Genomic DNA, 14,153 nt, shown 5'->3' on the forward strand with positions numbered 1-14,153 from the left:
GATTCGTTTTTATGGAGAATTAGGTGAAAAGAGGAATATTACTTGCTAATTTCAAATTATTTTAAGACAAAAATCCTGCTTTTCATTTGAAAAAGAAAAATCTTCTCTTTTTGTTTCATTTCTGTTCTTTTTTTCTCCAGTTAACAGCAATTAAATAAAAATTTATTCTTTCACTGATTTTTTTCAAAAAGTCTTTCATAGAACTTCTTTAAAAAAACTCCAAAACGAAGGAATGACTATTAAATGCTGGCTCACAGCATTAACATTGAACTACAACAACAAAAAAACAAAAACAAAGATAATTATCTCAATTTTTCAATTTTCTCAATTCAAACTGCTTAAAAACTCATTCAAAAAAAAGGAAGAAAAGAAAGGAAAGGAAAGATAATTTTTCTTTCATTGCATAAATGAAAATACAATGCTCTTATTCATTTTTTTGGATTTAATACAAAATTGAAAAAAAATAAAAAGCTATAGCACTGGGTTTTTCCAGGCGGTAACCCATCCAAGTACTAACCCAGCGTTGGCCGCTTTACTTCGGAGGTCTGAAGGGATCCGGTGCGTATGACCAACTATGGCCGTAGCTCACATATGCTTCCTCAAACTTCCCTTTTATAATGTTCACACAATCATTCTTTTCCTCTTTTTCAATCTATTCTCATCATCAAAATAGCTTTCCCAATTATCTTCTTTCTTTTATTTTCTTTCTCTTCAATTTCAACTTTTCCTTTCTTCCCCTCTCTTTCACCTTTTCTCTTTCAAACTCTTTTTTAATCACTTTTTCGCTCTTTCATCTTTCTATTCATCATTCACTCACTAACACACACTCTCTCTTTCTCTTTCTTTTCTTCTTTTCTTCTTTTCTTTCGTTTTATTCATTTGAGTTTTTTATCCCTTCTTCATTTTTCGTATTCTTTTCACAAAGCAGTGCGGAAGATGACGCAAAAGAAGAAGAAACTTGGATTGTTGGTGAATTAGACAGACAAAATTAATTCTTTCTGTATGTGATAAGGGAGCCTCTAGAACAGGAGCGATTGGATGAATAAAATGAAAAAGAAAGAGAAGAAGATGATGAAGAATCGAGATAATGAGGATGAAATAGTAGAAGGAGGAGGAAGAGGAGGAGAAAGTTCAGATTGAGATTTTGAGCCAAAAGCTGCAGGACGAAGAGAAAATGGAGACTTTTTGAGAGTAGAAGAAGAAAGAGGAGAAGAAAGAGGAGGAGGAGGAGGAGGAAGAAGAAGAAGAAGAAGATGATGATGATGATGATGATGAAGAAGAAGAAGAAGAAGAAGAAGAAGAAGAAGAAGAAGAAGAAGAAGAAGAAGAAGAAGAAGAAGAAGAAGAAGAAGAAGAAGAAGAAGAAGAAGAAGAAGAAGAAGAAGAAGAAGAAGAAGAAGAAGAAGAAGAAGAAGAAGAAGAAGAAGAAGAAGAAGAAGAAGAAGAAGAAGAAGAAGAATAAGAAGAAGAAGAAGAAGAAGGAGGAGGAGGAGGAGGAGGAGGAGTTGGAAGAAGAAGTGAGAAAGAAAAAGAAGAAGAAGCTTTGTGATATGATGACACGTGAATTGAATAAGTTGATTGAAGATCGAGAATTGTGAAGATAAATGAAAACAAACATTAACGTTGATGTTCGTAGAAATCATTTTTTCTGGCTTTTCATTTTTTTCTTCTTCCGTCTTCTGGCAAACAAAATCCTCAAACTCTTCATTCATCTCTTTCCATCCACTCAACCATCTTCAAACACACCCATAACCCCATCGATGGTGCCATCCTCCCAAACCTCAACAGCCCATCCACATCTCTCTCTGCCTTCAATGCTTCTTTTCTCCACCGAACAATCTCTTCACCAAATGCTCCTATGGTTCATGTTGGATCCGAAACTCATAGAAAATATTCCTGGGAGATCGACTTCGTTTGATGTGAATAACCATCGTTTCGAGTGGTGCGAATGGAATGATTCAAATGGTGGCAGTGATTGGAATGGTGCACTTTGCGTTTCCTGCGCAAATGCTAATCTCACAATCACTTCTTGTTCATTCAACAATTGTTCATGTAATAGTCAGGGCGGAACGTTATATTGCAGATATTTGCGAAATGTCAACATTGCAAAATCCAATTTCACAAGTCGCTCTGCGTTTCAAGGAGGAGCGAATTGTGCAGCTTATCCACAGACATCCTCTATTTGGTCATTCTCCGAAACAGAGCGGAAAATTGAAAAATAATAAATTGGTGCAGAACCGGTTGGTATTTCTATATTGGTGATTTTTCTTCAAACGGTCAATTCCTGTTCACCAAATGCAAGTGTATCGCAAATTCTGGTGGTGATTCTGCTGGTTCTCTAACATTCAGTTGGCCTCCACAAAACAAACCATCTCAGTTTTTGGTTAATGATTGTCAGTTCATCAATAATAAATTGACAAGTTCATCGTATTATGGAGGCGCTGCCATTTTCTTCTATTCAACTTATTCTTGGATGAATGGAGTAAAATTCATCACTTTCTGTTTCTTTGATGGTAACACTGCAACAAACGGCAGGGGGAATGATGTGTTCTTTTTCGGAAGTGATATCACACAATCACCATTTATTCAGTGTGGATCAACAACCCAAGCAAAAATATTATGGAATCAAGGAACAGCTGATAATGCTGGGTTCAATGGCTGGCGTCCAATCATCAGCCAGAACAAAACCGTTGCCAGCAGTGGAACTGATGTAGATGCCTGTGGCAAAACACAGCAAAGCTCCTGTGCTACGGTGGAGTATGTCCTCAACGGCTTCATTGCTCCCTTCAGCGATGCCTCCCTCCCTCTTTCTCTCTTTCTCTTTCTCTCTTTCTCTTTCTCTCTTTCTCTTTCTCTCTCTTCTCATCTCCTCTTTCACTCCCACTCAAACACTCTCACATTTCGTACCCCAAATACAAAAATCACTCGAAATGATGAACTATTTCTTATATCCTTTTGATTTCTTCAATTGTTTCTTCTTATTTTGAATAGTTTCTATTTCATTGCAAAATTCATAAGCTTTCATCTTCTTTTCAACTGAAGCATATACCATCACTTGCCTTTCATAGATCCCTAAATCAGCACAGGTTGTATTGCTTCTTCGTCATTTTCCATTTGATTTGGCTTCTTCTTCAAATGAAAATTAAGCTCATGAAAAAAGAATAGTCTATTTCTTTTCTTCAAATAGCATTTCTTCAATCATATCAGAGAGTTCTTCTAAACTTTCAATTTCTATTGCTGTTTTCACTTCACCTTTTTTGTCCGCTGCAGAAGCTCTCATTTCATAGAATTATCCTTCGCTTATTTGTTTTCTTATAAATTTCTATTCCTCTCTTCATTTCTCCTTTGATTGCTTGATGAATGCGCATGTTGTGTTATGCAATCTCTCAAACATCATCCATATTATAATGTGTTCCAAATAACGTCTTTTGCCTTGTTCTTTCTGTTTTCTGTGAATTCTTTCATCTTCCAAATGCAAAAAAGTCGGATTCGATCATCTTGGATTGTGCACCTGATGATGATTGGCCATCCTCCGCTAAAAGTTTCTTCCATTTCGTTGTCTCATAATTTCTGCTGATATTCAATGAAAGAACAAATATTTCTTTTGTCTTTCTGTGTAAGAATGAAAGACAAGGCCTGGAGCTGAATTTGACAGGAGCCGAATAAAACGATGTAAAAACATTTGTTGTTTCGAATCGAAGAAGGTGTTGAAGAAGAAGACGATTGTAATGAAATGAAATTAATTCGTTCAAATTGGCTTTTTTCCATCACGAGAATCGTGAATGAAAAGAAGGATAATTCTGTGCCTGATAAGCCCAGACGAAGAAAAGCGACAGAAGAAATTATTTGCTCAATTCTGCAAAGCAGCAGATTGAGATGTGTGAATGCATCAGTTCGATGATGCTTCGATCAAATGTTTAATGAAACGAATCATCAAATAAAAAAACGTTAAAGAAGTTGAAGCAAAAGAAGAAGACGATGAAGACGAGGAAGTGGTGAATAAAGAGAAAAAGAAGAAAGAGAAGAAGAAGAATACAAGGAGAAGGAGTGTTGTGTGCGGAATATGTCTGTCGGAGAAATAGAGCATTCATATTGCATTTCTCCGAATGAGAATGTTCTCATAAGCTTATTTTAGAATTCATGAGAAGATGTGATGTGTTGAAGGAGTTTTAATTGCAAGGGAAAGTGAAAAAAGAAGATGAAGAAGAGGAAGAAGAGGAAGAAGAAGAAGATGATGATGATGATGATGATGATGATGATGAAAAAGAAGAAGAAGAAGAAGAAGAAGAAGAAGAAAGATAAGAAAGTGAAAAAAGAAGAAGAAGAGGAGGAGGAAGAAGAAGAAGAAGAAGAAGAGAAAAGGATAAAATGAAAAGACAGATTTTGTACATATGGCATTTCATTTCCAATGTTGCGAATGACAGTTGAGAAGAAGAGGAACAAATGAAATCATTTTCTTTTCAATTTGTTGTGCTGCCGATTGATAAGCATCAACACATTGGAAGGTCTGCTCTCTGATTCAATGTCAAATGAGAGGAATTATAAAAAGAGGAAGAAGAAGAAGTTGAGAAGAAGACGATGGTGAAGAAGAAGAAGAAGATGATGATGATGATGAAACTTGTGCTGAATGATTAGAATGCAACAGAATGCAACGCAATAACAGCATTTGCACACAAAATTCATTCATCAGCAGATATGAAGAAAGAAAGAAAGAAAGAAAGAAAGAAAGAAAGAAAGAGAAGCTGAAAGAGAAATGGAATGAAATGAGTTGGATGGAGCTCTTCTGGAAGAAGTTGAACGACAAATGTGGACAAGACTCATTTGAAGAAAATGCAGACAAAATGAACAGATACGAATTTCATAACAGCCAACAGCAGTAACAGACAGCAGTTTTATTGAGTGTTGCAACATGAGAATATGATGGCTATTCAAACAAAAAATTCTCAAATAAGATGAAGCTGCTCTTCACCACAACCAAGCATTAAATATCATCAATGAAGAGATCGAAGGAGAAGGAAAAGGAGAAGAAAACTCATTGCTTGCAAAAATGCTGCTTGAAATGGATTGTTCCTGAAAATGACGCTCAACATGAAAAAAAAGCTGTTCATTGGAATGGAAATAAAAAGACAAATAATAAAAATAATTAGTCTTGCATTTGTTTTAAAAATTTCTCAAAAGAACACACCTTTCCTTTCTATCGTAAATGCAGAGGATTGTCCAATCACTGATGCTGTCAATCTCCTTTTCCATTGTTTCTCAGTGCTTCTTTCTCGGTCTTCCTTTATTCCCACACAAACATTCTGCTTTTGATGTAATCATCCACTTTTTTTCTGAAAAAAAATTTTTTTGCATTTATTCTTTCCAAGTGCTGTAAAATTGTTGACGTTCCTTTTCGCTCTCAACTAAATGCTTTTCAATCGAATTTGTTTTTCATCCCCTGCTCCAATTGAATTCAAAAAAATATGCAATTCCCATCTGCTGATTGTATCTCGATATCCAGCACTCTTCTGATATTCTCCTCAGAAAAACAAAGGAATTGGCCATTTTTTTATTTTATCAGATTCTTGCACTCTGAAAAGATGATTTATAAAAGCATCTTCAAAACAAACAATAACAATAAAAAACGCATACATGCAAATATTTCGATTTTTAAAAAAATGTTGAATTTCCTTCAAAGATTCTTTTCATAAAAATCATCTTCCCCAATTCCATCATCAATTCCCCTCTTTCGCTGTCTCGTGCAACCTCTCAAAATAATATCGCCCATTCCGCAGAAAATATTTGTTCACCGTCTCTCAATTTTTAGCAAGGAATATTTTTGTTCTTTCAAATCTGATGATCTGAACATCCATTACTGCAAACAAGAAAATAGATTTATCGTTTTTTCTTTCTTTGTTTGTTTGAAACGACTTGCCAAATAACACTAACAACGCAGAATGGTATAGCAACTTATGCTTTCATGATTATTTCGAGCTTTTGTTTTGCACCAATTTCTTCTTTCCAATGATATCTGAATTCAAATCAAATGGCGAATTTTCGTTGTTTTCTGTCTGCAATGTGCTTTCAAAAATGCAGTCAACGAGTGGAACTGAAAGGTTTAATGGTTTGTACTTGTTATTGAATTTGAATTCATGATTATTGCGATTTAATTTATCCTTTATTTATTTGAAGAATTGTTTTGTGAACTTGAACATTGCAATGAAGAAGAACAGAGACAGAAAATCGAAGAAATGAATGAAATACTTGATGAAATGAATGGGCATGAATTTAAATTCATTTATAAGGCAGAGCTGTTTGAAAAAATAAACAAAATGATTGAAGAAAAGAAACTGCAATGGGGAAATGCCACTTGGATACTGAAGCACATTGGATATTGTGTTGTGCTAAAAAATGTTTGGAATAGATGCTTTGAATATTCAACATTAAACGAAAGATTTGAAAAGATGATTGTTGAGGAAGATAAGAAAAAAGAAAAAAAGAATGAAAATTTTCTGGTCGATCTTTGTGAATGCCATCTTTTACTTAAAAATAGATCATCTTATGAATTACTTTCAATTTGTATTCATTGCCTGCTGAAGGCTGCATCGGTCAAAGAGGAAAGCGAGGAGAATCAGAAAGAGGTGGAAATTGCCTTGCTGACTTTGAGTCACATTGACAGATATTACGTATGGACATTGTTATTTCCTTTTTGATATTATTGCTATTTTCTGATTTCTAATTAGTTTATAAGGCAAGAACTGTATTTGAAAGAAATTACAGAAATTATCAAAAATCATCAGGAGCATCGCAATCTCACACAGCTTGCCTATCAGTCTGCTTGGGAATTTTTAATAAACAGATTTAACACCAATAAATTTTTGGAAGATACAGTTTCAAATGAGCTGCATTTTGGAAGAGAAGCAGCAAGAGAATTGGAAGAGCTTACAAGAAATGTGAATTGGAAGAAGAAAGAAGAGGAAATGAGCAAAGAAGAAGCGAAAGAAGTGCTGATAATCAAAAGATGGATTGAAACAATCGTGATTTATTTTTTCAGATGCGAATTGTGGAATGAAGAACTTGTTGAGCTTATCAGAAGCATTTCTTATGTATATCTAGCAGCGAAGGATGATTACAGCATTATTAGCTATCGGTGCATTTATTTCTTGAGAAATGCAGCAAAATTGAGATTTGTGAGAGTTGAAGATTTATTGAAAGGAGGAGCTGTGGAAGCTGTTTTGGAGGAGATGCAGCGGCCAACGTTGAAAAAAGTCATGACAAATGAATGCTGCCAATTCTTTATGAATGTTTCAAATAGATTGAACGAAAAAACGGTTAACAAAATGGAAGAAGTGAACAGAAAGGCAACGAAAAGGAAGGTTTATGAAAAGCTGGAAGAAGAAGGATACGAAGATATCATTGTAAGCTTTTGAAACTTTCAAGTTTTTAAAAAGAAATTAAAATCATTTCTTTTTGAAAAAAGTTTCTGATTATTTTGTAAATATTTGAGAAAATGAAACTCACTTTGTTAACAAATATTTTTATTTATTTTTTATTTGAATGATTAATGACCCAACAAAACTTGAACCGTTTTTTGCTAAAAAAACAAAAATATTTTTTTCTGTATTATCTGCTTCTGACCGTTCAGTTAATCTTTGAAGAAATGAGATTCTTCACATTTTGATATTCACTGTGCTTGTTTTTTCTTTTTTGAATATTCCATTAATCCGCAAACAACCGTTTGCAGCCTTTTTCAATTGAAAATTTTTGTTGAATTGCGTGATTAATTATCATCTTAGATGAGAATGTTTGAGAAAAAGAGAGTCATATTTATTTTTTAACTCAAAAATTGATGCTTTTGTATTTGTATTTGTAACTCCAAAATTATTCATATTTCTTTTTATTCATTTCACAGAATGTTACCAAACTCAGACATTTGAAGTTTATGTACAAAAATACTTGTTTTGTTTGTCCTCTCATTCAAAATGAAATGGAGCAACAACAAAAGAAAAAAAGAAGGGGAAAAAATACTCAACTGCTCCTATTTTGGGAAGATTGTTAGAATGAAAGTGTATAGAGAATGGAAGAAGAAATGCTCAAATGAAGAAGGAAGAATCGCAATTGACAATTGAGGGAACGAAGAGAATCATCATTAGACACTCTTTTCTGGTAAAAAACAAGTGAAAAAATTGGAAGAACTTTTGATGCTGATTGGAAAAATGGACAAACAGGTGAATAAAAGAGAGAAAGAATTCGATTTTGATTGCTTCTTCAGCAAGATTTTTGTGAATGACATTGTCGCATTTCTTCTCCTCCATCAATTTGATTGCTGCGTAATTCTGCAATTTCAACATTTTCGACTGGTTTCTTCAGCAAACATTTTTTTGATCATCTTTAATTTTTTTCAAGAATTTCCATTTCATTCTTCTCCTTTCCCTTCTCTTGTTTATAGAAAATATTATCAGAAAGAGAATAAGCTTAGGAGAGCAGAAGCTTCAAGAGGAAATCACTGAACAATTGAACACATTGGAATAAAAATGAATCTTCTTTAAAAAGATGGAGGGAAATGATCAATTCAACGAAGATTCTTAATGGAACTTATTGAAAAGAAAAGAAATTCTATTTTTCTTTTTTTTTAAAAGGGAAGTAAAAACCATATTTTAATTCATTCAATTCTTGTTTTCCTCCCATTTAGTGATATGAATAAAAAAGAAAAGAAAATGTTATTTTTTGAGTTTCAATTTTTATTGAAAAGAATTTGATTAAATATTCACAAAATAATCGGATACATCGAACGGTATTCTAGGATGATACATTCTGTTAAGAAAATGAAACACTTCGAGAAAGTAAGCAATGATATCTTCGTATCCTTCTTCCTCCGTCCTTTCGAATATCTTTCTTTTCATTGATATTCTTTTTTTGTCCTTCGATTTCATTAACCATCTTCCCTTTCAATCTTTCTGAAATATGGTTATTCTTTTTTCTCTGATCACTTTTTCATCCCGACCCTTTTTTTGAGGAGCTTGCCACAGGGTGAGTCACAACTTTTTGAAACATTTAGAAACTCGTTTTTTTTCGGATTTTTTGTGATAGAATGATTTCATATCAAATAATAAAACATACAACGGGTGAATTTTTCATTCTTACAACACTTTTTTTCTTTGAAAAAATCAAAATTTCGTGTATATAATGGTTATGATCAAATTGATTTAGGAAATTTTTGATTGAAAATTTAACGATATTGTGGAAATGTCATAGATACGTTTGAATTGAATAATTTATTAAATCCTAACAATTCAAAACTTGTTGATTTAACAAATTTTTTGTTTATATATGGTAGATTATTTTTGAAATCATATTTTTTTATTCAAATAATTCGGTTGCATAGGGCTATAATTTTATCTTGACCTTTTTCTTTTTTTTACAATGCTTTTAGCTATACACAAGCTTGTGATAAATAAAAAATAACCAGAAATGTTTGAAAAGTTTTAATTTCCTTATTCTGTATTTTTTTTTCAATATTTCATTTTTTTCAAAAAGATCGAGGATTATAATAATTTTGTGTTTTGATCATTGACTTGCTGCTTTTCCAGCGAATATTTTTTATCAGAAGTTTTAAGCTTTCATATCATAATACATCCTTTCTTTTTTTTAAATATTTCAGTTGTCAAAAACTTTCTCAACTTGTTTTTTTCTCGTTTTTTCTCATTTCACACATTTTTTTTTTAAATAACACGATTTTAAGGACACATATGAATTTGTTTTTAAATTTCTTGAACTGATAAATAAACATTATTATAATAAAAAGATTCTTGTTTATTTAAATGATAAATTATTTGTATATGTTTCGTAATTTGAATAACAAAAAAATCATATGCACTTGCTTTTTTGTTAATATTCTTGAAAAGTTCCTTTTCATTTTAGAACTTAATGCAAATAAACGATAATAAAGACTTTGCATATTTTTTTGGTTTTTTTAAAATTTGACACAAACACTTGTTTATATAAAAAATCGTGTTTTAAGCAAAAACAGTGAAATGAGAAAAAAAAGTCAAAAATAAAATTGAAAATGTTATAAACAAGTAAAAATAATAATATAGGAATGTGGAATGATGATGCTGTGGCTTAAAACGTTCAGAATGAAATATTCGTTTCACAGCCAGCAAGTCTTTGATCTGGGTCCTAAAATAATAAAAAATTTTCATTGTCTTTTTGAACACAATAATTTCAAAAATTTTTTCAACTGAATTCAGAAAAAGAAAAATATCAAAAAGTCTATTTATTTTGTTTTTGTTTTAAGCCTTTTAACAAATCAAAAAAGCAAAAATAAGTTTCAAAAAATAGGGTTGAGATAAAATTTTGAGGTCAAGATAAAATATGCACCCGAATAAATTAAAAACTCGATTGGCATGTCGGTCGACTTGTCGTGTCTATTCAAAAATGTCGGTATGTCGCAAAGGGTTATAAAAAAGATAAAAAATATTTAATTAACTTGAATAATAGTATTTTTTATTAGAAATTTACAAACATGAAAAATACATCAAAACTACGCTCGTAACAATCGAAAGATATTCGAAAAGATGAAAACATTGGGCAATAATAAATGTTAACATTTTTAAAATGCAGAATGATGCATTATTTTTCCAAATTAATCTTTATTTGCTGCAAACTCAAAAATTCAATCTCTTCTCATATAAAGATTCATATAGTTTGCAACAAACAACTTGTTTTCTTCTCATTTTCATTTCGTCTCCATACGTCGTTGAGACATATCCCGCTTCATTCTTTTCATATTACACGAAAAAAGCATTTTTTCTTTGCCGGTTGACTATTCTGATAAGAATATGGATGTTGTGTTTGAACAGCCTGTGGTTCCTCTGGCTGATGTGTTTGGAGATGTCTCATTAAATTTCTTGTAGCCGTGGCAGCGCATCAGTCGTCTCTTCTCTCAGAGTTTTCATCTTCTTCGTCTTCTTCAACAGGAGCAGCATGCCGGTCGACTTCGGCATTCCGGAGGCGGAGAAGCAAAGAGAAGAAGGCTGTGGGGGATGATCAGCCATCTTCATCTTCATCATTAGCTCCTGCGATTGACCTTTCGGATGCTTCTGCGGTGGCTGCTTCATACACATCTGTAGCAGCGATGGACGACACAGAAAGGCGGCTTAGGATTGTGTTGCCTGAGGAGGCAAAGATAAATAAAAATCACAGATAGTCGTCACTGAGGGAGCAATAGACGCTGCGGGGATATGTTGTAGCGCTTCTGGCGGTGCTGTATGGGGGTGTTGCGTGCGCGCACGATGTGGATCTTTCGGCGATGCTTTTGGTTCCGCTGGTTGGTCCGCATCTGTCGCTTGCAGCGTCGGTGGACACGAAGTCGTAGAGCAAGAGGATCTTTGCGGAGGCGGATGTGAATGCATTAACGTCGATCTACGATCTGTTTAACCATTCAATGCAGATATGGAGATCACAACAGTCGAGGCGTGTGGTGGTGAAACAGGATCACGAAGTGATGGGGTGAGGTGTTGCAGTATGTGAAGTGGAGGAGATTGTGGAGAAGGCGCTGGAGGAAGATGGGCTGAGGATGGAAGACGTGCGTTCTGTCACCAGCAGCGATTTCGCTGGCAGAGCTGGAGGAGCGCGAAGAGGCAGAGGAAGGAGAAAGGGAAGGGGCAGAGGGAGGTGATGGGACTGAGGAGAAAGGAGGGTATCGGACAGCTCACAGAGATTTTGTGGAGAGAATCAAAGAGAACAAGGGGAAGCTGGAAGAAGCTATTGCGCCGCTGGTTGTGGAGGCGCTTGGGCTGAGTGGGCTTAGGTTTGTGAAGGCGGAGACACATGAAAAAAACAGGCAAGCAGCATTCAATGAAACCTGAAGTGTGCAGTTTTTCTCCATCCGATGGTATCCAACAGGAGATATCAAGAACAAAAGAATAAGCAGCAGATGGGTCTTTGGGTATAGCTTCAGATGGAAGTTCAGATGGAGTGAGAAAAGATGTGGAACAGGTGGAAATGTCTGCGAATGGTTTGGGGATGAATGAGGAGTCAGGGAGAGAGGGCAGATCATTGATTTGGAGAAGGAAAAAGAGGAAGAAGAGGAAGAAGAATATGATGATAAAGTTGAGTGCAATAATGAAGACGACAGGAGAGGCTGAAGAAGCGCATCCTAAAAAATCAGGAGAATGCTAATCAACGAACGATCATTCAGAACACACACACTTGTTCCTTTTCAGCTTCAGGACAGCTTCACTGACAGGTCAGTTTCAACAGGTCAGTCCGTAACTTCCATCCTCTCGCAAGTGTGCTCATTTTTCCAGCATCTCCGCAGTCTGTTGTGCCTGTGCATCCCTTCGCCCTGTATATTTTCTTCATTCATGTTCAAAGGCAAAGCAAAACGGTTTCCGCGAAGCCTTTTTCTTACTACGCTGCACATCTTTTCATGCGCTCCGTTGCAGTCTTAAATACACTATTCCATGATGCAAGCTGTATCTGGATGCTTAACACTCTGGGCGATCAATGCTCAGGTGTTTGACTGCCAAGGAAAATTTTGGACTCTTCTTTTCTTCTGCTCTCGGATGCTTCTATTGTTTTGCTGAAGCAGTTGCTTGTGAGGACACAAAGAAACCAAATGGATCTGCTGGTCTCTCCATTTTCCTAGTCCGGAAAGCTGACCTTATCTCAAAAGTTGTGAAGAGGTTCAATCCATAGCAGGCTCCCAGGCTGGAGAATTAGTTTCACTTCAATGTGATAACCGCACATGTTGTCTTTCTTCACAGAAAGACTTTTCGACTCTCCGATTGAGACAAACAGCACAGCGATTGATCTCTTCAGCTTCTTCATTTGGCTGCCAATTACCTCCTTCTCAATCAGATGCTCAGTCGTCACCAGAAATTGCCCCACATCTGCTGAAACAGAAATCGCTTCTTCGCTCTTAAGCTCCTGTTTCATTGTGCAACTCAATGCAAATATCAACAATATTTCCTGTTTCTCTTGAGATGCCCGAAGAAGTAGATCTGACAAATACGAAAGAAGATAGCGCTTTCGAAGCGGGCACATCCCAACATTCATTTCTGAATAGTGTCCGCCTGGATATGGATCAGAAAGAGTGTGCATCGAAGAGATGTTGAAAAGTGGAACAAGCAGACACATAATTGGCGAGAAAGGAATGAACGAAGGAACACGAAATACAGGCGCATTTGGTGCTCTTTCGGCGAATGTGAGTTTGTCTGACTCAGAGCAGACGGTGCCCGTCAGAAGAGACAGAAGCGGAGTGAACAGCTAGTGGATTGTGTTGAACAGCTGTGGAAGAGCGTCTTCTGGTTCACTTGGCACCAGAATGTCGTCTGGTTAGCTTATGGTGCGCTTTCTTTTGTTGTTTGACAACTTCGATGAGACAATTTCTCTGCTCTCTCCGCGGGACGATCAGTAGCTCTTATGCGACTCTTCTAGCGACATCCGCTTCCACTACCACGAAATAGCATGAGGAAACCTTCGTAAGGCGCTTATATGCAGCAGTGTCAGAAGAATCTGCAATTGTTCGTTCTTCAGCACAGTCAGTGCGAAGATGAAGCGCGAGATCGACTTCTGCCGGAGGGCATTCATAATCTGACTCAGCGATGTCTCAGAGGCAGAAGGAGACATCGTCCTCAGAGTGTCCATGATGGATGTTATCCCACTGCTGATTGAATTGCTATATGCGCTTGAAGGAGCTGTCAATGTTGATGCCTCAGACTGGTTAGTTGGATTCAGTGACTGCGCAATCCATTGCTTTGACTCAAGTGAGTCACCAGACTGAACTTGGAGAGTGCACATGCATACGACAATGCACTCTCATCGTTTGCTGTCCAATTCGCCTTCGCAATTTCATCTGTTTTTCTGCTTCTTCATCAGCGTCTCCACTGCCAGACTCTCCTATGTTTGTAATTTTTGGTCCCCCTTTCTTGGGTTTGCTGTTCTTTTCGTCTTCTGCTAACTTCTTTTTGAAGAAAGTGCGGTTTTCTTCCTTATTGGTCATTCTGTTGAACATCTCTAACATTATCAAGAATTTTTTGACTGAAACTTTGACACCATTCTTTTTCATTTCGTTTCTTTTTCTTGTATGGAACGTTTTTTTTAAGAAGATATTCTTCAAAAAGTGTTTCGTTGATTCATTGGATGTAACATTATTCATGAAAGGAAAA

General features: G+C 35.5%; 5 protein-coding genes across 5 annotated transcripts; 3 read left to right on the plus strand and 2 right to left on the minus strand.

The window, feature by feature from the left end:
* Nucleotides 1–6,443: 6,443 nt before the first annotated feature.
* On the plus strand, nucleotides 6,444–7,409 carry MONOS_13826 (uncharacterized protein; the record flags this gene model as incomplete). Its single annotated transcript, XM_067866565.1, has 2 exons — nucleotides 6,444–6,665; nucleotides 6,723–7,409. 2 exons carry the CDS (start codon nucleotides 6,444–6,446, stop codon nucleotides 7,407–7,409), a joined length of 909 nt encoding a protein of 302 aa, XP_067720914.1.
* Nucleotides 7,410–10,824: 3,415 nt separating this feature from the next.
* MONOS_13827 (uncharacterized protein) lies at nucleotides 10,825–11,188 on the plus strand (the record flags this gene model as incomplete). Its single annotated transcript, XM_067866566.1, has 2 exons — nucleotides 10,825–10,831; nucleotides 10,896–11,188. The coding sequence occupies 2 exons, from the start codon at nucleotides 10,825–10,827 to the stop codon at nucleotides 11,186–11,188; spliced, it is 300 nt and encodes a 99-aa protein (XP_067720915.1).
* A 245-nt stretch (nucleotides 11,189–11,433) lies between these two features.
* On the plus strand, nucleotides 11,434–11,849 carry MONOS_13828 (uncharacterized protein; the record flags this gene model as incomplete). Its single annotated transcript, XM_067866567.1, has 2 exons — nucleotides 11,434–11,503; nucleotides 11,584–11,849. The coding sequence occupies 2 exons, from the start codon at nucleotides 11,434–11,436 to the stop codon at nucleotides 11,847–11,849; spliced, it is 336 nt and encodes a 111-aa protein (XP_067720916.1).
* An 802-nt stretch (nucleotides 11,850–12,651) lies between these two features.
* MONOS_13829 (uncharacterized protein) lies at nucleotides 12,652–13,122 on the minus strand (the record flags this gene model as incomplete). The annotated part of the gene is made up of 1 exon (XM_067866568.1): nucleotides 12,652–13,122. One exon carries the CDS (start codon nucleotides 13,120–13,122, stop codon nucleotides 12,652–12,654), a length of 471 nt encoding a protein of 156 aa, XP_067720917.1.
* A 315-nt stretch (nucleotides 13,123–13,437) lies between these two features.
* MONOS_13830 (uncharacterized protein) lies at nucleotides 13,438–13,785 on the minus strand (the record flags this gene model as incomplete). The annotated part of the gene is made up of 1 exon (XM_067866570.1): nucleotides 13,438–13,785. One exon carries the CDS (start codon nucleotides 13,783–13,785, stop codon nucleotides 13,438–13,440), a length of 348 nt encoding a protein of 115 aa, XP_067720918.1.
* Nucleotides 13,786–14,153: the final 368 nt, after the last annotated feature.

Source organism: Monocercomonoides exilis (assembly GCF_001643675.1).
Source record: "Monocercomonoides exilis strain PA203 chromosome Unknown scaffold50-658552, whole genome shotgun sequence".
NCBI classification, from domain to species: domain Eukaryota; phylum Preaxostyla; order Oxymonadida; family Polymastigidae; genus Monocercomonoides; species Monocercomonoides exilis.